This window comes from Stomoxys calcitrans, chromosome 3 (assembly GCF_963082655.1).
Source record: "Stomoxys calcitrans chromosome 3, idStoCalc2.1, whole genome shotgun sequence".
In the NCBI taxonomy this organism is placed as follows: domain Eukaryota; kingdom Metazoa; phylum Arthropoda; class Insecta; order Diptera; family Muscidae; genus Stomoxys; species Stomoxys calcitrans.
Genome location: NC_081554.1, coordinates 174445334 through 174472900, shown reverse-complemented (window position 1 = coordinate 174472900; position 27567 = coordinate 174445334). Strand labels below are relative to the sequence as shown.

At 41.8% G+C, this 27567-nt stretch overlaps 1 protein-coding gene across 1 annotated transcript in view; it reads left to right on the top strand.

Moving 5' to 3' along the window:
* LOC106088404 (uncharacterized) overlaps positions 1–27567 on the top strand; it is a 219120-nt gene that overhangs the window by 104630 nt on the left and 86923 nt on the right. The window contains exon 3 of the mRNA XM_059365702.1: positions 24231–26190. Coding sequence (XP_059221685.1) covers positions 24813–26190 — 1378 coding nt within the window. The 5' untranslated portion in view covers positions 24231–24812. The remainder of the gene's footprint in view (positions 1–24230; positions 26191–27567) is intronic.

Below are 27567 nucleotides of genomic sequence, written 5' to 3'. Positions count from 1 at the left end.
CTTTCCTCGACGACTACCTCAATATGGGAGAAGTTTGCTCAAAATCGGTTCAGATTTAGATATAGCTCCCTTGTATATGTTCGCCCGATTTTTAGAAATTTTGCAAAAAAGTGCTTATTTGTTAACCAATTCTTTCGAAATTTGGCATGAAGGACTTTCTTATGACTCTCTACATTATTGGTGAATTTCATAGAAATCGGTGCAGATTTAGATATAGCTGTTATATAGGTATATGGTCCGATTTTCACTCCAAGAGCTACTGCACGCGCACTTATTGACCAAAATTTTGCACAACGCTTTCCTCGACGACTACCTCAATATATATTTAGATATAGCTCCCATATATATATTCGTCCGATTTTGAGAAATATTGCAATAAAGTGCTCATTTGTTAACCAATTCTTTGGCTGGAACGATTTGTTTATGTCTCTCGACATTACCGGTGAATTTCATGGAAATCGGCCTAGATATAGATATAGCTGCCATATGTCTATATCGCACGATTTTCACTCCAAGTGCAACTGCAAGCGCATTTATTGACCAATCTTGCCAAAATTTTGCACAACGCTTTCCTTGACTACTACCACAATATCTGAGAATTTTGCTCGAAATCGGTTCAGATTTAGATATAGCTCCCTATTTGTACCTATAGTATAAGTGTAGGGTATTATACAGTCGGCACCGCCCAACTTTTGCCCTTCCTTACTGGTTTTACTTTCGTTTTGTCGTGGTGAGCATGAATATGTGAGGCATGTTAATACTTTTTTGTTGTTTTCTATCGGAACACCCTAGACCCTAATAGTCATTTAGTCTTATTTTGCATTATAATTACTGACAAGGGCATAGTTGACAAACAGTGTAGAGGCTTAATTTAATACCAACTTTACAAAATGCCAACAAAATTTTTAATTTGTGAACGATTCATGTGAAATGATCATAAAATGCTTGGCTCTCTCATGCCTGCCTTTTGGTCATTTAAATCTTGCTGCTAACATTTAGGTATCGTTCAATTAAGTTGAGACTTGGTATACAGGATAACTGGCACGCAGTGTTACCAAGTCCACACTGCTGCTGTTCTTTACTCGTGCGTTTCTTATACCAATTTCTCATATAATAAATAATTGCCTCAACCACTTTTGTTAAACCTTTTCCTTTTTATGAGGAAAATGTTATTGCCCTGTTACCAGGAAAATGTTTTATGAATTGAATTTTTAACCCCCCCATAAAGCAGCAAAACAATTCCAGGAATATTTCACTATTCTGTAATCAGTTTTATTATAACTTTGCAATTTCAGCGATTTTTATGTTTTTTACTGAGCGAATACTTCCTTTTTTGTGTGGTTATAAAAGACAATCTGATTTAAAATCGCAATGCGTTAACTGTCATGGCATTTTGTATTTATTTCCCACCAATTTCCGCAACGCGACATGTGTTGGCTGGCAATGTTTTATAGCAAAACATAAACTCAAATCTCACAACTTATCGCGTATGGCAGCAACAGTGGCTCACTAGAGGCAATAGAGCATGCAATTGGCTTTAAACAAAACCACAAATTTTACACATCCTGCCAACGGGAGGTAGATGAGAACAAATTTATGTTTCTAAAGCGTTCCACACTTAAAATTCTGGCCACACTACCCCAAACCTAAGGGGAAGTGAAGAGCAGGCCACTTTCAAATATTAGACACTGTGATATAGTGCATTTCTCCCAAGCAGCGACCCTTAACACTGGCAAGGCGTTAAGCCAAGGAGGAGAACAAGTGGAGACGGCTCATAAAAAACAATGAATGTGTATTTTGACTTGAATTTATGTTGGCAAGTTTCGGCTCTTAAAACCAAATAATGTGTATTGGCATTTACAAGTCCTTTCGTGGGAATTTCCTATGGATGAGCCCCTTTTGCAATATCAACTGCTGTACATGCCAAAGGGGTTTCAATGTAAAATATTTATGGCATTTTTTCCTCTTTTCTTGTTAAAAGGATTGCGAGTATATTACAATGATACATAACAAACAAACACCAGAGATTCTAAAATATGTTTGTAATAAATTTTAATATATTTTGGGTCCATTTAATATAATTGAAATGGGTTAGGGGGTGGCTATTTAGTTTATTTGTTGTCGATTACATGAAAACATTTTAAAACCAGTAGGGAAGGACAATAGCTGGGCAGTGCTGACTGTGTAATACCTTACACCTACCCCCAAGTACAATGTGGAGCCATATCCAATTCTGAATCAATTTTGATGGACCTCGGCGGATGTTTTAGATGGGTTATTAAACAATCTCTATCAAATTTCGAGCAAATATGTTCAAACTGTACTAAATACGGTTGACAAATGGCAACATTATTGCATAGTATCCAAAAATTCTGAAGAACATGTATTGGAAAGCTACAGGGTGGCTGATGAATATTGCTACAATGATGAATATTGCTACATTTTTTTTTCGGTGTATGGAATACATTTTTCTTTTATTCATGTTAAATTAAATTATTAAATTAATTATTAAATTATTATTAATTAAATTAATTAATTAATTAATTAAATTAATTATTAAATTATTATTATTAAATAGAAAAAAAGTTATTACATTTTTTTTTGGTAGCGGCTTTCATCAGCCACCCTGTATATCTTAACTTGAGCCGATTTCGAGCAAACTTCTCATATATTGTGGTAATCGTCGAGGAAAGCGTTGTGCAAAATTTTGTGCAAGATTGGTCAATAAATTCGCTTGCAGTGGCCCTTGGAGTGAAAATCAGACGATATACATATATGAGAGCTATATCTAAATCTGAACCGATTTCTATAAAATTCACCAGTAATGTCGAGAGTCATAAGAAAATCCGCCCATGCCAAATTACGAGCGAAACGGTTAACAAATGAGTACTTTATTGCAATATTTTACAAAATCGGACGAACATATATATGGTAGCTATATCTAAATCTGAACCGATTTTGAGCAAGCTTCTCAGATATGGCGGCTGTAGTCAAGGAAAGCGTTGTGCAAAATTTTGGCGAAATTGGACAATAAATGCACTTGCTGTGACTCTAGAGGTTAAAATCGGGCGATTTATATATATGAGAGCTATATATAAATCTAAACCGATTTCCACGACATTTGGCAGTAATGTCGAAAGTCAAAAGAAAATCCTTCCCGCCAAATTTCGAGAGAATCGATTAAAAAGTGACCATTTTATTGCATTATTACTGCAAATCCGAGGAACATATATATGTAAGCTATATCCAAATCTGAAACGATTTTTACTAATTTCAATAGACTTCGACTCTAGGCCGAAAAACATGCCCGTTCCAAATTTTAAGATGATCGGTCGAAATTAACATGGACAGACGGACAGACAGACGGACGGACAGACAGACGGACGGACAGACAGACGAACAGACAGACATAAAGACATACAGACAAACAAACGGACATACAGACGGACAGATAGACAGACGAACAGACAGATGGACAGATAGACGGACAGGCAGACGGACAGACGGAAAGACAGACAGACAGACAGACGGACAGACAGACCGACGGACAGACCGACAGACAGATAGACGAAGAGACAGACGGACAGACAGACATACGGACAGAAAGACGGACAGACAGACGGACAGAAAGACGGACAGGCAGACGGACAGACAGACGGACAGACAGACGGACAGGCAGACGGACAGGCAGACGAACAGACAGACGAACAGACAGACGGACAGACAGACGGACAGGCAGACGAACAGACAGACGGACAGATAGACAGACATAGCTAAATCGAATTAGAAAGCGATTCTGGGTCGATCGGTAAGGTCACGCATTTATTCTACATACCAAACTTCTGTCAAATCAGCAAGAATTAAAGCTTCTAGGAACCGACCAACGATAGACTGCATTACATGCATTACATGGACAGACAGACGGACAGACAGATGGTCAGACCGACGGACAGACAGACGGACGGACAGACGAACAGACAGACGTAAAGACAGACAAACGGACATACAGACGGACAGACAGACAGACGAACAGACAGATGGACAGATAGACGGACAGACAGACAGAAAGACAGACAGACAGACAGACGGACAGACAGACCGACGGACAGACCGACAGACAGATAGACTGAGAGACAGACGGACAGACAGGCGGACAGACAGATGGTCAGACCGACGGACAGACAGACGGACGGACGGACAGACAGATGGTGAGACGGACAGACAGACAGACAGAAGGACAGACAAACAGACAGACCGACGGACAGACAGACGGACAGACAGGCGGACAGACAGACGGACAGACAGACAGACAAACCGACGGACAGACCGACAGACAGATAGACGGACAGACAGACGGACAGACAGGCGGACAGACAGACGGACAGTCAGATGGACAGACAGACAGACGAACAGACAGACGGACAGACAGACGGATAGACGGACAGACAGACAGACGGACAGACAAACAGACGGACTTAGCTAAATCGAATCAGAAAGTGATTCTAAGTCGATCGGTATACTTATAAATGCGTCTATCTCTCTTCTTTCTGGGTGTTCCAAACAAATGTATTAAGTTGTAATACCCTGTTTTATAGTAGGGAATAACAAGTAACAAGTAAAAGCGTGCCAAGTTTCGCCGGGCCGAATCTTATATACCCTCCACCATGGATCGCATTTGTCGAGCTGTTTTCCAAGTATCTCTTTTTAGGCAACCTAAGGCTAAAAGATAAGAATTGCTATGCTATTAAAGTTATACTAAGCTATGGACCGATTCAGACCATAATAGAATTAAATGTTGTAAACCATAGTAGAAGTCATTAGGTAAAATTTCAGCTAATTCGAAAAACAATTGCGCCCTTTAGGGGCTCAAGAGGTAAAATCTGAAGACCGGTTTATATGGGAATTGTATCAGGCTACAGACCGATTCAGACCATATTTGACACGTATATTAAAGGTCATGGGAAAATCCGTTGTACAAAATTTCAGCCAAATCGGATAGGAATTGCGCCCTCTAGAGGTACAAGTAGTCAAGAATCCAGATTGGTTTATATAACAGCTATATCAGGTTATAAACCACTTTAGACCATTCTTAGCACAGTTGTTGGAAATCATTACAAAACATGTCGGGCAAGATTTAAGCCAAATCCGATAAGAATTGCGCCTTATAGAGGCTTAAGGAATTAAGTTTCAAGATTAGTTTATATGACAGCTATATTAGGTTATAAACCGATTTAAAACATACATAGCATAATTGTTAGAAATCATAACAAAATATTTCGGGCAACATTTCAGCCAAATCGTATAAAAATTGCGCCCTCAAGTCCAAGTAGTCAAAACCCCAGATCGGTTTATGTGACAGCTATATCAGGTTATAAACCACTTTAAACCATACTTAGCACAGTTGTTGGAAATCATTACAAAACATCTCGGGCAAAATTTCAGCAAAATCGGATAAGAATTGCGCCTTATAGAGGTTTAAGGAGTCAATTTTCAAGATCGGTTTATAAGGCAGCTATATCAGTTTATGGACCGATTTCAACCATGCTTAGCATAGTTATTGGCAGTCATAACGAAACATGTCATGCCAAATTTCAGCCAAATCGGATAGAAATTGAGTCCTTTTAAAGCTCAAGAAGTCGAGACCCCAGTTTGGTTTATTTGACAGTTATACCAGGTTATGGACTGATTTGAACCACAGTTGTCAGAAATTATTACAAATCTCCTCATGCATTGTTTCAGCCAAATCGGATGGGAATTGGGCACTCTAGTGTCTCAAGAAGTCAAGATCCAAGATCGGCTTATATGGCAGCTATATCAAAACATGAACCGATATGGCCCATTAACAATCCCAATCAACCTACACCAGTTAGAAGTTAGCGTGCTTTCGACAGACTGACGGACGGACAGTTCGTGCTAAAGCAATGCATAACCTGATATAGCTCCCATATAAACCGAACCCCCGATATTACTTCTTGAGCTTTTAGGGGGCGAAATTTTGTACCCTGACACTTTTTGCCACATTCAACAGCCTGATATAGCTTCTATATAAAATGACCTCCCGATTATACTTCTACATTGACTACAGTGACTTCTAGAGGCTCACCCACTTCCGCTAACTTTACAAAGTACGGTCCAAATCGGTCTATAACCTGATACAGCCCTCATATAAACCGAACTCCCGATGGTACTTCGTGAGCCTATAGAGGGCGCAATTCTTATTGGCAGAACTTTTGCTCACTGATTTATATTCAAATTTAGTTCGATCTCTGTACAGATGTCAAGGGACACAACACAACTCACTGCGCCAAATTTCAACGACATCGCGTCATAAATGTAAGTTTTCTGGGAATAAGACCTTTCATCGGTAGAATGTTTTATATGGTGACTATATCAAGATATAAGTATAGCCCATCTTTAAAGTTAAACTGCCTAGGGACAAAAAACGAATCTGAAATAATTTCAGCTCAATATCTCAAATCCTAAAACCTGTAGCGTGATTTCAACAAACGGACAACCGGATGGACATTTAGTAGATCATCTTAGGATTTAACGATAATCGGACTTAAGGCTTCCAGGGGTCAAGAAGTCAAATCGAGAGATCACTTAATATGGGAGCTATATCCAAATCTGAACCGATATGGCCCATTTGCAATCGCCATTTCATTTCAAGAGGCTAGCTTTACGCGTTCGACCGCTATCGTGATTTCGACAGACGGACGGACGGACGGACATGGCTGGATCGAATCATGATGTCGAGACGATCAAGAATATATATACTTTATGGGGTCATAGATCAATATTTCGAGGTGTTACAAACGGAATGACTTGTTTAGTATACCCCCATCCTAAGTCATTCCGTTTGTAACACCTCGAAATATTGATCTATGACCCCATAAAGTATATATATTCTTGATCGTCTCGACATCCTGATTCGATCCAGCCATGTCCGTCCGTCCGTCCGTCTGTCGAAATCACGATAGCGGTCGAACGCGTAAAGCTAGCCTCTTGAAATGAAATGGCGATTGCAAATGGGCCATATCGGTTCAGGTGGGTATAAAAACCGATTGTGAACTGTGTACACCGACGGATATAAGGACCAATCATTGCAATACAGAAGTCGAATGATAGTTAGTTGGAAGACTTGGATTGCAACTGATGAGGAGGGAAATCCAAACCTTTAAAAATCTTGTAGACCGAGTGGAATAATATGGAACTCGAGTTTAAGGTATTTTGCTTTACAGTTGGTTCCAAGAAAATGAACAATTTTGCCCATGAACATTCCATTAAGGAACATAGTGCCTCGCAAAAGTCGCCCGCATTAGGAAGGGACAACCAATGGTAACAAATTTTTTATGGATTTTCTCGCTAGGATTCAAACCCCGGTGTTCAGTGTCAGAGGCGGACATGCTTACCTCTGCGCTACGGTGGCGTTCCGCAGTGCGACACCTCTTTAGGGAGAACTTTTACATGGCACAGTACCTCACAAAAGTCGCCCTCATTTGGAAGAAATAACCAGTGGTAAAATTTGTTTTTTAATTTTCTCGCCAGGGTTCAAGTCCCGGTATCCAGCGTCAGTGGCGGACATGCTAACTTCTGCGCTACGGTGGCCACCGTAGGGCGCAAAAGCCACTAGAGTTCATGTAGATTGATGGCGACATTAAGGGACTCCAATGAATGGTTTGGGAGAGTAGTTTACAATTTCCAAAGAGTTGCAAACCATAATTTTTGCGACATGGTATGAAGTTCCTGTAGGCAATGTTCGTGTACTGTATGCAAAAACGCAGAGGCCGTGTTCATCTTTTTCTCCGAATTTAAATAATTTTATAAAATTTTTTATTTTTCTATAGGAGATCCGATTTTTCTCATTTCTAAGAAAATTTAATAGCAAGGGAAATAAGCACATCTAAGACATGGTTTATCATGTCTTTGCCGTGATTTGCATTATTTTCTTATAATTCATTGCGCCATCTCAACTCGTAATGAGTTTTTCCCCAATGAGTTTCCCAAAAATTGTGTAACATATTAGACCTTAAGCTGAGATTATTAACATACAAGACAAGAGAAAATGACATGCATTAGCAACTAAGGATGACCAACTACATATGGCCATAATTAGGAGATAATCGTACTTCCTGTATTCCCAATGGGTCACACTGGACACAGCTTGTTGGTCTCAACTCCCCCCCCCCCAAACACCCTTCATCCACATCCTAATGGTGTCCTTATGTCCTTTAATAATGCGTAGTCGCCTTCTTGGTAACGCTTAAGGCTTTTAGGCCTTATAGAGGGCCCAACAGAGTAGAGAGGGAGAGGACAGTTTGTCCGGGTATTCCTATAGTTTCTCAGAAAACTGTTGGAAACAAAGGCAATGGAAGAGATTTTTCTTATGTTTCCACAAGATTATAACTTGAAACATTCGATACTCATAACTAAATTGTCCCATACTTTGATCATCATCTTCCAACGGCATTTTCATATTGGTTGTGGTAGAACTAGATTCAAATTAGCCTAATAGGCAAGGAATGAAAGGAAAATCCTTAAGCCTGTTGCCAACAAAGAGAAAAAAAAAAATAAAATAAAATCGTGCTGAGTCCGGCATGGTCGAATCTTATATACCCTCCACCTTGGATCGCATTTGGCAAGTTTTTTTGCCTGGTATCTCTTTATAGGCCAACAAAGGCAAATGGATAAGAATTTCCATGCTATTGGTGCTATGTCAGGTTATGGACCTATGCGGGCCATACTTGGTTAGGGATGTTGCAGACCATAGTAAAAGAAGTGCAGTGCACTTCAGGGGCTCAAGAAGTGAAAACGGGAGACTTATATGGGAGCAAACTAAGCTTAGATGTTGAAAGTCATAGGAGCCTACGTTCCTGCAGAGCCGGACATAAACAAAGCAAGTGCTCGATAGTCTCCTCCTCATTCTCATCGAGGAAATTCCTGCAGAAATCATTGTGCGGTATTTCCATTTGCGCCGCCATGCAGCCTATGGCACAGTGCCCGGTTATGACCCTTGCGAAGGTACTCATCGACCTCTTATCGAACGCCAGCAACTCCCTTATCCTTCTTCTGTCAATGACAGGCCAGATAGCCTTCTCTGTCCGGTAACCATACACCGAGTCCCATCACGCCACCAATGCCGCCCTGGCCATCCCCTCAACTGTGTTCAGTAGCTCGACAAATGGTCCGCCCGTCGCAGATGAACCCCTCCTGGCACACTCGTCCGCCATCTTATTTCCTGGAATCCCTTCATGTCCCGGAACTCATGTCAGCATCACATTATGGAGCCGCAGCCTATCCAGGGAATCCAAACAATCCGCCACGCATCTTGACCTCACCTTCCTCGATCCCAAGGCCTTGAGTGGCATCATACTGTTCACATAAATCCTGAGATTTGAGCGCGTCCTCCTTCGGTCAATGACAGGCCAGAGCGCCTTGGCAGTCCGGTAACCATATACCGAGTCCCATCATGCCACCAACGCCGCCCTGGCCATCCCCTCAACTGTGTTCAGTAGCTCGACAAATGGTCCGCCCGTCGCAGATGAACCCCTCCTGGCGCATTCGTCCGCCCTCTCATTTCCTGGAATCCCTTCATGTCCAGGAACTCATGTCAGCATCACATTATGGACGCGAAGCTTATACAGGGATTCCAAACAATCCGCCACGCATGTCGACCTCACCATCCTTGACTCCAAGGCCTTGAGTGCCGTCATACTGTTCACATAAATCCTGAGTTTTGAGCACGTCCTCCTCCGGTCGAGGAGATTCCAAACAATCCGCCACGCATGTCGACCTCACCATCCTGACTCCAAGGCCTTGAGTGCCGTCATACTGTTCACATAAACCCTGAGATTTGAGCGCATCATCCTTCGGTCAATGACAGGCCAGAGCGCCTTGGCATTCCGGTAACTATCCACCGAGTCCCATCTTGCCACCGACGCCTCACTGGCCATCCCCTCTGCCGTGTTCAGTAGCTCGACAAATGGTCCGCCCATCGCAGATGAACCCCTCCTGGCAAACTCGTCCGCCCTCTCATTTCTTGGAATCCCTTCATGTCCAGGAACTCATGTCAGCATCACATTATGGACGCGAAGCTTATACAGGGATTCCAAACAATCCGCCACGCGTCTCGACCTCACCATCCTCGACTCCACTGTTCACATAAACCCTGAGATTTGTGGTCGTCCTCCTTCGGTCAATGACAGGCCAGAGCGCCTTGGCTGTCCGATAACCATACACCGAGTCCCATCATGCCACCAACGCCGCCCTGGCCATCCCTTCAACTGTGTTCAGTAGCTCGACAAATGGTCCGCCCGTCGCAGTTGAATCCCGCCTGACGCACTCGTCCGCCCTCTCATTTCCTGGAATCCCTTCATGTCCAGGAACTCATGTCAGCATCACATTATGAAGCCGCAGCCTATCCAGGGATTCCAAACAATCCGCCACGCATGTCGACCTCACCATCCTTGACTCCAAGGCATTGAGTGCCGTCATACTGCCCACATAAATTCTGAGTTTGGAGCGCAGTAAATCCCTTATCAGAATTTCCTTGCGGCCACTGCAATGGCACAGACCCCTGCCTGAAAGACCGTACACTCGTCCGGCAGTCCTGAGACATACTGATATTGAGTCCATCATAGTAGACCCCCAATCCAGTCCCTGACTCCATCTTGGAGCCATCGGTGTAGATCGAGCTCTCATCCTCTTCAAGTACAGCATTCGTGCTCCATTCATCCCTTCCGAATCGCGAATGCCCTTAAGCCAATCAGCACTGGGGCAGGTAGTCGGAGATACTCCTCAGTCTACCCTACGCATCCCCAACACCCAGAATCGAACTGTGGCCGCAACCGTCCTCTTTCAGCATGCCGAGCTCCCTCAGCCTAAGTGCGACATTGGCGGCGTAGTTCCGAATATAGGCCTGAATCGGCTGCATATCTGGCATCACTTCCAGACCTGCCTGCGATGCGAATCTCAGTACCCCTGTGACTTCGACGCAGGCCAGATTCTGGACCTTCTCCAACTCCCTGGTAAGTGTTCTCTTCTCCACGACCTTCCACCATACCAGTGCTCCATAGGTCAGCACTGGTCTCACTTGTCCGGCAGTCTCAGACACATTACCGATATTGACTGCGTCAGAGGTCTAGGGGGTCTACCCCAATCCAACTGAGGTCTCATCCTCCTCAAGTACAGCATTCGCTCTCCATTCATCCCTTCCAGGAAATCGAATTGCGAATAACCTTACCCTAGTCGGCACTGGGGCAAGGTAGTCGGAGATATTCCTCAGTCTACCCTCCGTATCCATAACACCCTTCAGCATGCCGAACTCCCTCAGCCTAAGCGAGACCCTGACGGCGCAATTCCGAATATAGGCCTCAATGGGCTGCACATCCAGCATCGCTTCCACGCCTGCCTGTGGTGCGTATCTCTGTCTCCGCATCCATACCACCCAAAATCGAACTGTAGCTGCAACAGTCCTCCTTCAGCATGCCGAGCTCCCTCAGCCTAAGTGTGACATTGGTGGCGCAGATTCGAATATATGGCCCAATGGGCCCCAGCATCCAGCATCGCTTCCAGACATGCCTGTGGTGCGGATCTAAGTATCCCTGTAACCCCCACCCCAGGCCACTTTCTATACCTTCTCGAACTCTCTCGTTCGTGTCCTCTTCTCCACGACCTTCTACCATAGCAGTGCTCCATAGTTAGCACTGGCCTCACCCGTCCGCCAGTCTCAGAGACATACTGATATTGACTGCGTCGGAGGTCTACAGGGTCTACTCCAATACAGTCCCTTACTCCATCTTGGAGACATCAAGTATAGCATTCGCTCTCCTTTCATCCCTGCCTGAAAAACGAACTGCGAATGCCCTCACCCGAATCGGTACTGGTGCCTATAGGCCTGAATCAGCTGCATATCTGGCATAACTTCCAGGCCTGTCTGCGATGCGAATCTCAGTACCCCTGTGACCTCGACGCAGGCCAGATTCTGGACCTTCTTGAACTCCCTGGTAAGTGTTCTCTTCTCCACGACCTTCCACCATACCAGTGCTCCATAGGTCAGCACTGGTCTCACTTGTCCGGCAGTCTCAGACACATTACCTATATTGACTGTGTCAGAGGACTAGGGGTCTACCCCAATCCAGTCCCTTACTCAATGTTGAAGCTATCGATGTAGATCGAGGTGTCATCCTCCTCAAGTACAGCATTCACTCTCCATTAATCCCTTCCAGGAAAGCGAACTGCGAATGCCCTCAGCCTAGTCGGCACTGGGGCAAAGTAGTCGGAGATACTCGTCAGTCTACCCTCCACATCCATAACACCAATAATCGAACTGTGCCTGCAACCGTCCTCGTTCAGCATGCGGAGCTCCCTTAGCCTAAGCGTGACCATGATTATATATTGGAGCCATCGGTGTAGATCGAAGTCCCATCCTCCCCAAGTACAGCATTCGGCCTTCCCTCATCTCTCCCAGGAAAACGTATCGCGTATGCCCTCACCCCAGTCGCAACCGTCCTCCTTCAGCATGCCGAGCTCGCTCAGACTAAGCGTGACCTTTTTGGCGCAGTTCCGAATATAGGCCTCAATGGACTGCATATCCAGCATCGCTTCCAGGCCTGTCTGCGATGCGAATCTCAGTGCCCTTTGACCCCGATGCGGGCCGGTCTATGGAATTTCTCAAACTCCCTCGTATGTGTCCTCTTCTCTTCACGGCCTTCCACCATACCAGTGTTCCATAGGTCAGCACTGGTCTCACGGTGGCCATAGACATTCAATAAATCATGTTGCGGGTTACCCCCCACTTCCTACCATACATTCTCCTGCAGAAGTAAAAAGCTCACAGTGCCTTACGGCTTCTTCCTTGGGTGGGTCCTTAACCTATTTCTGGTAGACCATCGCGACAATCTACTTAGTGACCCTTCCATGATCTCGTCGATAGAAACTTGCCTCGCACCAGCAGCACGACATCGCCAGCATAAGTGATTATCCTCGTACCATCCCCACCGAGATCCAATAGGAATTCATTAATCACTAGGTTCCAAAGAATCGGCGAGAACACACACTCCCCCTTGGGGCGTTCCTCTGGTCACCCGCCTTCTGACCATACTATCTCCCAGGATCGCATTAATAATCCTGCTATAAAGCAGATTATGGGCTGAATCCCCTTGCGGTCCTGTGTGGCGACTATCGATCCTGTCTCCACATGGAAAATTGCAAATTTTGCCCATGACCATTCCAATAAGTAACAGGGGCAAACTTCTCATATATCAATGAGTGCTGTCCCATTTAAGTTTAAGCTCAATGATAAGTGGCCTCCTTTTTATAGCCGAGTACGAACAGCGTGCCGCTGTGCAACACCTCCTTGGAAAGAAGTTTTTACATGGCATAGTACCTCACAAATGTTGCCAGCATTAGAAGGGGAAAACCACCGCTGAAAATTTTTTCTGACGTTCTCGCCAGAATTCGAACGTTCAGGCGTTCAGCGTCATAGACGGACATGCTAACCTCTGCACTACGGTGGTCTTCACATTATTGAAGACCTTCTCAATATCCAATAAGGCCGCCAAAGTGTACTCCTTCCGACGGACAGACATCACGACCTCCTGTACCACCTGATAAAGGGCCGTCTCCACCAACCTACCTTAGAGGTATGCGTGTTGTGCCCCACTAAAGTTTTCCGGCATCAGTCCCCCTCTCACCTTCAGGTCAATCAGTCTTTCCAATGTTTTCAGCAAAAACGATGACTGACAAATAGGTCTATAATCCTTTGTTGTACTGTGGTTTATTCTTCCCGACGGCTATGGTAAGTCATAGCAAAATTGTAGGAGCAAAATTTCAGCCAAATCGGGTGGTAATTACGCTTTCTAGAGGCTCAAGAAGTCATATTTGAAAATCGCTTTATATGGCAGCTATATAAGGGTATGAACCGATTTTGGATATTGACCATACTAAGCACAGTTGTTGAAAATCGAAAGAAAGCACTTTGTGCAAAATTTTAGCCAAATCGGATAAGAATTGCGTCCTCTAGCGGCTCAAGAAGTCAAGAGCCAAGATCGGTTTATATGGGAGCTATATCAGGTTATGAACCGACTAAGACCATACTTGGCCCAGTGGTTGGAAATCAAAACAAATCATGCTGTGCCAAATTTCAGCAAAATCGAATAAGAATTGCGTTCTCTATAGGCTCAAGAAGTCAAGAGCCAAGATCGGTTTATATGGGAGCTATATCAGGTTATGAACCGATTTGAACCATACTTTGTATATCTGTTGAACGTCATACAAAACGTTATATAAATCCTTAAAAAACTAAATTTCAGTTAAATTGAATAAGAGTTGCGCCCTCTAGAGGCCAAATCGTATAGGAATTCAAGAAGGAACTCAAGAAGTCAAAATCCAAGATCGTTTTATATGGGAGCTATATCAGGTTATGAACCGATTTGAACCATACTTTAACCATCTGTTGAAAGTCATACAAAACGTCATAGAAAACCTCAAAATACTAAATTTCACTTGAATCGGATAAGAGTTGTGCCCTCTAGAGGCCAATTGGAATAGGAATTACTCCCTGTAGAGGCTCAAGAAGTCAAAATCCAAGATCGGTTTATATGGAAGCTACATCAGGTTATGAACCGTCATACAAAACGTCATAGAAAACCTCAAAGTACTAAATTTCACTTGTATTTATCGGATAAGAGTTGCGCCCTCTAGAGGCCAAATCGGATAGAAATTACTTCCCTCAGAGGCTCAAGAAGTCCAGAGTCAAGATCGGTTTATATGGGAGCTATATCAGGTTATGAACCGATTTTAACCATACTTTAAACATCTGTTGAACGTCATAGAGAATCTCAAAGTACTAAATTTCAGTTAAATCGGATAAGAGTTGCGCCCTCTAGAGGCGCAGCTATATCAGGTTATGAACCGATTTGAACCATACTCAGCACGGCTATGAGGGGTCATAACAAAACCTCAGGTGCAAAATTTCAGTCAAATCAGATAATAGTTACGCCTTCTATAAGCTCAAGAAATTTTTTTTCGGCAGATAGGTCTTCATGGAAGCTAAAACTAAACATGGGCCGATTTAGCCTATTTACAACCCAACCGACCTACAGTGGTATGAAATATTTTTGAAGAATTTCACTCCTTCGCATGTAGGCATGGTTTCGACAGACAGACGGACATAGCTAAATGACCTAAAAATGTCATGGCAATCATGGTATCCTTTATGTGGTCTTAGATCAATATTTCAAAGTGTTGCCAACGGAATGGCCAAGTTATTATGCCCACTACCTATGGTGTAGGGCATAAAATCTTTCATATGGTATTGGCTCTGCTATTTTAATATTAACTGCGTAGATAAAAGATTTGTGTAATTTTTCTGATTTGTGGCCTTCTATGTGGGAGAAGAACTCTAAGATTTAACCATTATGTGGATGAGCATAAAGACTTTTCTCTACCACCGACACTCCCTCTCTTTATCTCAGCTGGTGTGAGTGTGTGTGTGTGTGTGCGTGTGTGGATGTTTGATTTTGGTCATTACATATTCGAGATTGCTGATGGGCAATCTTGTCGTCTTCGTTTGGTTTGCTCTGGCCAAATGCTTAATGATATGGAAAGGCATTGATTTTCCCCAAGAAGGCAAACGGAAAATATCCTTTGCCTAGTCGAATACCAAGAATATGAGGCTATAATTTGCTGGTGGCGAAATTGACATACAGACCATATATAACCATAATTGATTTTTTTTTCTTTCATGCCGTTTTTTGTTCTTTATTCTGCTGGCAATCGTTAAGAGGATATATCAGGCGAAAAAAAAAACTACAATTTCTTATCGCAATTTGAAGGCGTTATCATAGAAATATCATAATGACATTAAAAGTATCTTAAAGATGCTCAACTCCTAAAATATTTTAAGGACCATTAGTGGCTCAACTGTAATTGGAATCTGTGAACTGTTTAGGCGGATTCACTGGCGACGAACCAGGCTGATTTTAACACCCTAGCAAGGGCGTTTAGCTACAAGAAAGTGGCAAAAGGAATGTAATTTTTGGACGAATATAGACATCTGCATGAAAATCAACAAGTAACAAGGATAATCGAGAGACCGGTTTACATGGGAGCTATATCAGATTATAGACTGATTTGGCCCGTATTTGACACAGTTGTTGAAAGTCATAACGGAACACCCATGCAAAATTTTAACTAAATCGGACATAAATTGCGGCTTGTAGGGGCTCTGTCTTCTTGAGATCGGGAGATCGGTTTGTATGGGAGCTATGTTAGGTTATAGACCGATTCGAACCGTACTTGGCATAGTTGCTGGAAGTCATAACGGAACACCACACAAATCGGTCAAAACTTGCGGCATCCAGAGGCTCAAGAAATCAAATCGGTAGATCGGTTTATATGGATCTATATCAGGTTATAGACCGTTTTGCACCGTACTTGGCACAGTTGTTGAAAGTAAGAACAGAACACCATGTGCTAAATTTCGGTCAAATCGGTTAGTAATTCAGGCAAATCGGACAAAAATTGCGGCTTCCAGTGTCTCAAGGAGTCAAATCGGGAGATCGGTTTATATGGTAGCTATATCTAAATCTGAACCGATATTGCCCATTTGCAATCCCCAAAGACCTACATCATTAGTAAGTCTCTGTGCAAAATTTCAAGCAGATATTTTTATACCCACCACCGAAGGATGGGGGTATATTCATTTTGTCATTCCGTTTGCAACACATCGAAATATCAATTTCCGACCCTATAAAGTATATATATTCTTGATCAGCGTAAAAATCTAAGATGATCTAGCCATGTCCGTCCGTCTGTCCGTCTGTCTGTTGAAATCACGCTTCAGTCTTTAAAAATAGAGATATTGAGCTGAAATTTTGCACAGATTCTTTTTTTGTCCATAAGCAGGTTAAGTTCGAAGATGGGCTATATCGGACTATATCTTGATATAGCCCCCATATAGACCGATCCGCCGATTTAGGGTCTTAGGCCTATAAAAGCCACATTTATTATCCGATTTTGTTGAAATTTTAGGCAGTGAGTTGTGTTAGGCCCTTCGACATCTTTTGTTGAAATAGAAGTTCGAAGATGGGCTATATCGGACTATATCTTGATATAGCCCCCATATAGGCCGATCCGCCGATTTAGGGTCTTAGGCCTATAAAAGCCACATTTATTATCCGATTTTGTTGAAATTTTAGACAGTGAGTTGTCTTAGGCCCTTCGACATCTTCTGTCAATTTGGCTCAGATCGGTCCAGATTTGGATATAGCTGCCATATAGACCGATCCTCCGATTTAGGGTCTAAGGCCCATTTATGGTCCGATCTCGCTGAAATTTGGGACAGTGAGTTGTCTTAGGCCCTTTGACATGTTTCTTTAATTTGGTCCAGATCGGTTCAGATTTGGATATAGCTGCCATATAGACCGATCCTCCGGTTTAGGGTCTTAGGCCCACAAAAGCCACATTTATTATCCGATTTTGATGAAATTCGGGGCAGTGAATTTTGTAAGGCCCATCGACATCCTTCTTTAATTTGGCTCAGATCGGTCCAGATTTGGATATAGCTGCCATATAGATCGATCCTCCGATTTATGGTGTAAGGCCCATAATAGCCACATTCATTATCCGACTTTGCTGAAATTTGGGAAAGTGAGTTGTGTTAGGCCCTTTGACATATTTCTTCAATTTGGTCCAGATCGGTTCAGATTTAGATATAGCTGCCATATAGACCGATTTCTTGATTTATGGTTTTGGGCCCATAAAATGCTCATTTATTGCCCTATGTCCCCGAAATTTGGAGCAGTGAGTTAAGTTAAGCCCCTTGACATACTTCTGCAATATCGCACAGATCGGTCCAGATTTGGATATAGCTGCCATATAGACCGGTATCTAGGTTTTAGGTTATTGGACCATAAAAGACGCATTTATTGTCCGATGTCGCTGACATTTGAGACAGTGAGTTTGGTTAGGCTCTTCGACGTCCTTCTTCAATTTTGCCCAGATCGGTTCAGATTTGAATATAGCTGCCATATAGACCGATCTCTGGATTTAAGGTTTAGGGCCCATAAAAGAGGCATTTATTGTCCGATTTCGCCGAAATTTGGGACAGTGCTTTGTGTTAGGCTTTTCGACATGTTTATGTAACTTGGCCCAAATCGGTTCAGATTTGGATATAGCTGCCATGTAGACCGATATCGCGATTTAAAGTCTTGGCCCCATAAAAGGCGCATTTATAATCCGATTTCACTGAAATTTGACACAGCGACTTATGTTTGGCTTTTCGACATCCGTGTCGTATATAGTTCAGATCGGTATGAGGTATATGAGTATAAGGTATGAAATTTTCACCGAATTTTGATGAAAGGTGATTTACATATATACCCGAGGTGTTGGGTATCCAAAGTTCCGCCCGGCCGAACTTAACGCCTTTTTACTTGTTTTTCTAAAGCAAGCTAAAAGTAAAAGCTGATAACTGACGGAGGAAAGTATGCAATTACAGAGTCACAAGCTGCGAAAAAATTTGGCAACGCCGACTATATGAAAAGTCCGCAATTACTTTTTGGCCAACCCTATAGTTAGTTATATGGTCATTTTCTGCCATTTTAACTTCTTCAGAATAACAGACTTTTGTTTCTTAAGACACTTGCTTTATTCTCTTTTCTTTTAACAAAATCCAGTTGACACATTCTTTACATTAATATTTTCTTCATTATTTACTCGATTTTATTTTCTTATATTATTTTCTAATTTTCAAAATTTGGTTATATCCTTGTACGGATCAATTTCTCCAAATGGATATGGATCACCAGAGCAGGGGAAAGTGCGACAGCTAATGGGATACCCTCTTCTGTCAACCGCAGCAAAAACGACACAAATGCTCAAAGCCAACAACAATAGGGCCCTTATAAGAATCATCTTTTTGGGTAGTTGTTTTACTTTGCGACTTTGAGAGATTTAATTCAATTGAAGCGCTTGTCTGAAGTTACAAATTGAGACTGATGGCATTTTTTTTTTTTTAAACACTGCACTTTCTTTGAATCACATTTTATGGTATCGAGTGCAAAAACCACATCTCTCTAATTGAATTAAATGCCATACAGCAAAAGTGTGTGCCTACTCATATGTGTGATGGGCATGAGTTTGAGCATCGGAGAGTAGTACAGGGAGATATTGACATAATTGGCTCAACTTAGAAGAATTGTAATATGAGTAAATTGACCCACCCTAAGGTATACCGCTTAACCATATCATGGGAAAACACACATCTTGACTCAAAGCATATAATGATTTCTTTAAATCTGTTTCTCTATCTCAACAGATTTAAAGAAATCATTATATGCTTTGAGTCAAGATGTGTGTTTTCCTATGATATGGTTAAACGGTATACCTTAGGGTGGGTCAATTTATAACGTTCATAAGACGCTCGCCATGCGGTTCTCAAAATCTTAATCTATGACAAATTCTAAGAACTTTGACTAAGAAATCATAACCAAACTTGCGGTTTTGGCTCTAAAATTAATCATATTGGGTTGCCCAAAAAGTAATTGCGGATTTTTCATATAGTCGGCGTTGAAAAATTTTTTCACATTCTTTCTTCCGTCAGTTATCAGCTGTTAATTTTAGCTTGCTTTAGAAAAAAAGTGTAAAAAGGTATATTTGATTAAAGTTCATTCTAAGTTTTATTAAAAATGCATTTACTTTCTTTTAAAAAATCCGCAATTACTTTTTGGGCAACCCAATACTTCAGACTTTTTGCCTCTAAAACATGCAACCTTGATTTAGATTTCACAGCCATGTTTCCTGGGCAAAAATTCATAAAATTTGTCTTAGATTAGGATTGTGACAGCTGCTAAATATTGACCACCCCTAGTACACACACACCTCTCGAAAAAGGCTAAAGACTAGAGGTCACAGAGCTTATCGTTCTTTTGGAGAATACGAATTAAAAGAAACTTAAACCGAAGAACGGAATGAGAGAATGACTACTTATTTACAAGGAAAGTTGACTGTTTTTAAGGGAAACGATTATCAAGGAGGTGGCCTCCTTGCTAATAGCGCAGGCGCTGTACGCAGGCGCTGAACGCCTGGGTTCGAATCCTGGCGAGATCATCAGAAAAACATTTTCTACGGTGGTTTTCAACTCCTAATGCTGGCAACATTTGTGAGGTACTATGCCATGTAAAACTTCTCTCCAAAGAGGTGTCGCACTGCGGCCCGCCGTTCGGACTCGGCTATAAAAAGGAGACCCCTTATCATTGAGTTTAAAACTTGAGTCGGACTGCACTCATTGATGTGTGAGAAGTTTGCCCCTGTTCCTTAATGGAATGTTCATGGGCAAAAGTTGCATTTTGCATAATCAAACTCTCAACTAAACAAATCCTTCAATGTTCTCAACCACATACTCTTACCCGGTCTTTTAAAGTTGATTTGCTACGCTATGAAAGAAATCATTGAATTATGCTTAGCTAAATATTATCCTGTTGAAATCTCACATTTGAATATGATATCCTTATCAATCCATCGATCGAACTATTCTTGTATCTCCTCAAATCATGTCCACAAAGAGTTTAGCCCCATCTACTGCATTATATGGAATATGGCTGTGATATACATTCGCTTATCTCATTCCAGTCAAGTCATGCGATAATGTATTTGCAACTGCACATGAATAAATCAATAATGTCATGCATTTATTTATAGACTACAAAACCACAAAATGTATGCAAATATAAATACAATACAGCATTTTTAATTACAGAACATGCGATAAATTTTGCAAAACCCATTTGTGGCTGCCTATAAACTGTGCATAAGAAAATATTGACTAGGTAAAGTGTGAAGCAAACAGAGTGTGATTGAAATATTGAAGGGGTCTAACACTGCTACTCCCAGGCCTTTGAAGTTGAGTTAGATGTATGCAAATTGTTGGATGATGGGGGAGATGAGCAACGTGGCACAGTGGGAGAAAATCAAAAAACAAGCAAAAACCAGAAAGGAAAGGCAAAAGTCGGTCAGAGCCGACTATATAATACCCTACACCACCTGGTGTACCTAGTACTTTATATATGTAGAACTTATCACGAAATCTAGTCAGACTTTAATTTGGATATCTATTGAAACATCAAATTGAACCTTGTAAGATTTTCCTACCATAGGACAACAAATTTGGATTTCCACTTCCTTAAAAGGCCATACGGATAAAAGATTATATGGGAGTTATATCGAAATCTGTGCCCATTATGATGACATATACTGGGACAACAAATAGAACATCTCACGCCATATATTGTAGAGATGTGACAAAAACCCCCTTATGTGTACGCTCCCCCTTACCCTAATTTTCAGAAACGCCAGATCTCGGAGATGGGTGGTGAGATTTAAGAGAAATTTTGTGTGCTCTCATATATTACCCTAAAAATAAAAATTTGGTATACAAGTTTCGAATGGGGTACCTAGAGGGGCTGCCCCAACCTAAAACCTACCAAACATATATTTAGACCAATCACGACAATATGGGACTCAAATTAAAGGTATTTAGGATAAGAAAACGTATTTGATATCCAATTGTCGGACCAAGTACTAGGGGGACCAAAACACCCCTTAATCGGACATGGCAATATGGAACTCAAACAAATGGTATTTGCGAGCAGAATACGAATCTGATATTCAAATGTGGGATCATGTTTCTGGGGGTCCACCCCTTCCCCATAACACCCCCAAAAGGGGACAAATTTACGACCATTGCAAAATGGGGCTTAAAAAAAGGTATTTGAATGTAGAATTCGAACCTGATATCCAAAGTGGTACCAAGTGTTTGGGGGGCCGCCTCTACCCAAAAACATCCCCCAGGGTGAAAAATTTACGACCATAGCAATATGGGGCCCAAATGAAAGGTCTTTGGGAGTAGAGCACGAATCTGATATCAATATTCGGGAAAAGTGTCTATGGGGCCACCCCACCCCCACAATACCATCCAAATAGGAAATATTTGCTGACTATTCCAATATGAGGCTCAAATAAAAGGGTGTTTAGTGTTGAACACAAATCCGATATATATTTTCAAGGACAACTCACTGAGTAACCGCCCATCCCACAAAACACCCTCCAAGCCGGTCATTTTTGCCGACTATGGAAATATCAAATTAAAGGTATTTGGGAGTAGACCACGTATCTGATATCAACATTAGGGACCAACTGTCTAGGGGACGTCCCACCACCATAACAACCGCCAAATAGGTCGTATTTGCTCACCAAGACAATTTAGGTATAAAAGAGAGTGGAACTAAATATTTATATTTTTTAGAGCCAATACCCCAAACCGGACATATTTGCTGACTTTTGCAATAAGGAGTTAAATAAGATTAGACAAGTAAAAGCGCGCTAAGTTCGGCCGGGCCGAATCTTATATACCCTCCACCATGGAGCGCATTTGTCGAGTTCTTTTCCCGCCATCTCTTCTTAGGCAAAAAAAAAGGATATAAGAAAAGATTTGCTCTGCTATTAGAGCGATATCAAGATATGGTCCAATTTGGACCTCAATTAAATTATATGTTGGAGACCTGTTTAAAATGTCAGCCAATTCGAATAAGATTTGCGCCCTTTGTAGGCTCAAGAAGTAAAATAGAGAGATTCAGACCATAATAAACAGGTATGTTAATGGTCATGAGAGAATCCGTCGTACAAAATTTCAGGCAAATCGGATAATAATTGCGACCTCTAGAGGCTCAAGAAGTCAAGATCCCAGATCGGTTTATATGGCAGCTATATCAGGTTATGAACCGACTTGTACTTTATTTGACATAGTTGTTGAAAGTAACAATAAAAAACGTCTTGCAAATTGGACAAGAATTCCGCCTCTAAAGGCTCAAGAAGTCAAGACCCAAGATCGGTTTATATGGCAGCTATATCAGGTTCTATACCGATTTACGCCATATTTAGCGCAGTTATTGGAAGTCATAACAAAACACCTCATGCAAAATTTCAGCCAAAGCGGATGAGGATTGCGCGCTCTGTTGGCTCAAGAAGTCAAGTACCAAGATCGGTTTATATGGCAGTTTAATCAAAACATAGACCGATTGTTGAAAGTGAAACCAAAACACTAAGTGCAAAATTTCAATAAAATCGGATAAGAATTGCGCCCTCTAGAGGCTCAAGAAGTCGAAATCCAAGATCGGTTTATATGGCACCTATATCAAAACATAGACCGATATGAAACATACTTAGCGTAGTTATTGAAAGTGCTACCAAAACACTACGTGCAAAATTTCAATAAAATCGGATAAGAATTGCGCCCTCCAGAGGCTCAAGAAGTCAAGACCCAAGATCGGTTTATATGGCGACTATATCAAAACATGGACCTATTTAAACCATACTTAGCGTAGTTGTTGGAAGTGCTACCAAAACACTACGTGCAAAATTTCAATCAAATCGGACGAGAATTGCGCTCTATAGAGGCTCAAGAAGTCAAGACCCGAGATCGGTTTATATGGCAGCCATGTCAAAACATGGACCGATATGGCCCATTTATAATACCAATCGACCTACACTAATAAAAAGTATTTGTGCAAAATTTAAAGCGGTTAGCTTTACTCCTTCGAAAGTTAGTGTGCTTTCGACGGACAGACGGACGAATGGACGTACAGACGGACGGACATGGCTAGATCGAATATATTTACTTTATGGGATTTTAGATGCATATTTCGAGGTGTTTCAAACAAAATGACGAAATTAGTATACCCCCATCCTATTGTGGAGGGTATAAAAAAAGAGCGCAGAAGATCGAGGCGCTTGGTAATCTATTCTACATACGTCTAGTAGATCAAATGTTCTGGAATCGCCTCATAAGTAAGCATGTCAGTGCCTCAGAGGCCTATCGACTGGCCTTCAAAATGGTTTACCTCGATCCCACAAAATTTAATTCTGGATGCGAAGGGCATTTTTGTACACTAATTTTCAAACACTGTCAACAGATATAGGCTTTTCAGAAAACCGATTCCCCGATTTGATTTTTTGAGACCCAGCAGGAGTTTTAATCCGTAACGTGCGTAACCAAGAATCATTCCTGTCAAGCATAGAACGTTTTTAAATTTGCAATGTAATATCATTCACTTCATGTGCCACTCAAGTTTAAACTGGTTTTATATTTCTTCCGTTTCCCATTGTCCTTTATCTCCAATCGATATCAATCCCTAACTCAATTACGTGTTTTCATATCCTTTTAATTGCAGGACCCCCCATCATTAATACGAAACCAATATGGATTAAAGCAACGAAACAACAACTTGAATAAAAAACCAGAAAAAATTAATCAAAACTGAAACAAAACACTTTTGATTGCCAAGCTGAGCCATAAGAGAAAAAACAAAAAACGCAATAAAATCCAATATTGGGGAAAAATAAGAAAAACAATAACAAACTACTCTCTAGACCAGCAAAACAACCAATGAAGCTAAAAATATTTGTGCATAGTTCAAAGAAACAATTGAAACAAAAAACCCCAGCAACAGAAGGGCATAGCAGAGGCGGGCAGTAAAAAAAGCAATAACAATGTTAAAGCAACAGCTTAAGCTACAGCAGACAAAAACTTAAAGGAAACGGAAATCAAAATCAAATAATAGAAAACCCGATTACCAATCCAATAACAAATCCAGTAAACAGAGAATAAGTCATAGATATATAGGAGCAAAATATTTCCAAGGCATGTGAGTAAGAGGGGGGAAAGTAAATTGAAACTCTCCCCTTGGTTCTGCTTCCTCCTTAGGTCATTTTTACGAAAACTATTTTGTCCAACACTTCAAGGATAAACAACCATGAACCATAGACCAATGCCGCACAACATTGCCTTGGGCCAGAGGGGACACATGGAGGAGCCATACAAGCTGCAAGATAATCGATTTATCACTACAATGTGTGACTGCCGGCAAGTCACGAACAAATATCACAAAAATTCACACAAACGTAAACCCAACAAACGAACTAAAATTCGTTTCAAATCTATGGGTGAGATGAGTGTACAAGACAATGTAAGTCGTGAAGACAATATGAGTTCTCAGCTTACAGCACTTGCAAAAGAAACGGAAGAAGTGAATAGGCTTACAGCCTATACAGAATTGAAACACTATGGCAAAACTTCACTAGACTATGATGACCAGCCTAAGGCCAACTCAAACTCACATAAACTCAGCTGTCCCTGTAGGCCCATAAACTTGGCACTTTGTGAGTCTGCACAATCATATCCCAAAGAGTCTGCATTGTGCGAAAGCATCATTAAATCGTCCTCCTCATCAACTTCAACTTCAAAACCCTTCTGCAGACAGTGCTCATTGTCGAAATCCAATATCAATATGACCCCTGGGCCCAGTGACTGCTGTTCGAGACTATTTGCCAATGCAGGGTCCTACAATTTGCTGCAACGTCTTGTGGTGCCATTGGTATGGCATCTAACTGCCTCCAGTGTCATTGCCTTGCTGGCCACACTCTGCTATTGCCTGGCCTATGCTCAAGGTGTGATGGCCACAACTTTGGCCAGCCGCACAGTGGAGCAGATGATGACCCCTGCCATGTCATCAGCTTCAACTCCCCTAACAGGCTTGGTGACTTTGGCCTCCCATTTGGAGGGGGCTATGAATAACAACAATGCCATGATGGCCAACAGGAATTCTCAACGAAGTGGCAACAAGCGACTTTATGGTAAAAGCAGCCCATCCACCACTGCAACATTGTATCCTTCCTCCATCAACTACAGCAGTAGCAGCAGTGGCAGCAACAGCGACATTGACATGCCCATAAAAAAGGACACCATCGGGGCCAACATCATTTGGACTACCAGCATTAATACAACAACGGAAATGACTATTTTAAATGATGTTTCCGCCTCGTTGCCTATCAGCTCTTCTTCGGCCACTTCCGTTTATGTTGGCCACACTTCGCCTCGCCCCACATCCACCCCGGCCACCTGGTATCCATTTAATGGCGTTGATGTTTCACTTGCCCCGGCTTTAAATGAGAGCAACAGTCAAAACAGCAGCCACCTGGATGATGGCTTTGGCATGTCCGGCTTGGATGATGGCGAAGCTTTTGATGACATGGAGGATGTTAAAGATCCCAAGGACTACATATTTGATCGCACCGATGTCAGGATTATATTCATAACATTATACACCATGGTGTTTTGTTGTTGTTTCTTTGGTAAGTATATATAAAAAATTTATAGCAATAACACACACACACTCTGTTCAAGAGTGAAGCTACAAATAAAGGTCATAAATGCATCAATTGTTGTTATTGCTTTTGTGCATACTTTGCTTTGCACGATGCACACATACTATTGCAACCTTTGTTCTTATGCAGCAAACAGCAACAAAGCATGAGTCAAACGAAGTCATGCGACGAAGTTTTTAGAGTACTTGTGTCGGCGTCGGCAGAATTTGTTTACTATATCACTAATTATAAGCTTTGCACGAAGCACACATACTATTGCAACTTTTGTTCTTATGCAGCAAACAGCAACAAAGCATGAGTCAAACGAAGTCATACGACGAAGTTTTTAGAGTACTTGTGTCGGCGTCGGCGCTAGCAGAATTTGTTTACTATACCACTAATTATAAGCTTTGCACGATGCACACATTCTATTGCAACTTTTATTCTTATGCAGCAAACAGCAACAAAGCATGAGTCAAACGAAGTCATACGACAAAGTTTTTAGAGTACTTGTGTCGGCGTCGGCGTCGGCGCTGACAGAATTTGTTTACTATACCACTAATTATAAGCCACTGTTGTAGAAAGAGAGTGTTATCTCTCTTTGTAATTCATACCGAAACCCACCACTCTGATATTTGCTCTCACACTTAAAGAGCATTGTTGGCATTTGTATGGTGGGAGTATGATTTGTTGAGATTAATTTCTAAGGTGTAGGTGAGGTGTGAAACAGAATCTTATACATAAAATTCGGTTTATTTGTTTGTTTGTTTCATATAGACTCAAAAACGGCTGAACCGATTACCTTGAAATTTTCACAGATTGTGTAAGTTGGTCCGGAATGAAACATAGGCGATATAATTTGTTGATATCGGTAGGGGGGCGGACCCTCCTCCTTACCCCAAAAGTACTAACCAAAAATAAAAGTGAACCGATCGGGACAATATGGGGCTCAAATGAAATGTATTGAGGAGTAGAGTACGCGTTTCATAATAAAAGTTGGGTCCAAGTACCTGGGGGGCCGCCCCAGCTCTAAAACCCCTTAAAATTGGTTTATTTGGCGATCATGACAATATGGGACTCAAATGAGAGGTATTCGGGAGTAGATTAGTAGGTCACGAAGTAGGGATACGCTTTATAATTTGTTGACAACAGAAGGGTGTGGACCCTCCCCCGTTACCCCAAAATTAAGAGTGGACCGATTAGGACAATATGCGGGAGTAGATAACGAATCTGGCATACAAATTCATGCCGAAGAATAGGGGGTCACCCCACCCCCACAAAAACGACCAAAATGGGCACTTTAGCCAATCACGGATATATGGGACCCGGTTTGTTTGTTTCGAATACACTGAAAAACGGCAGAAC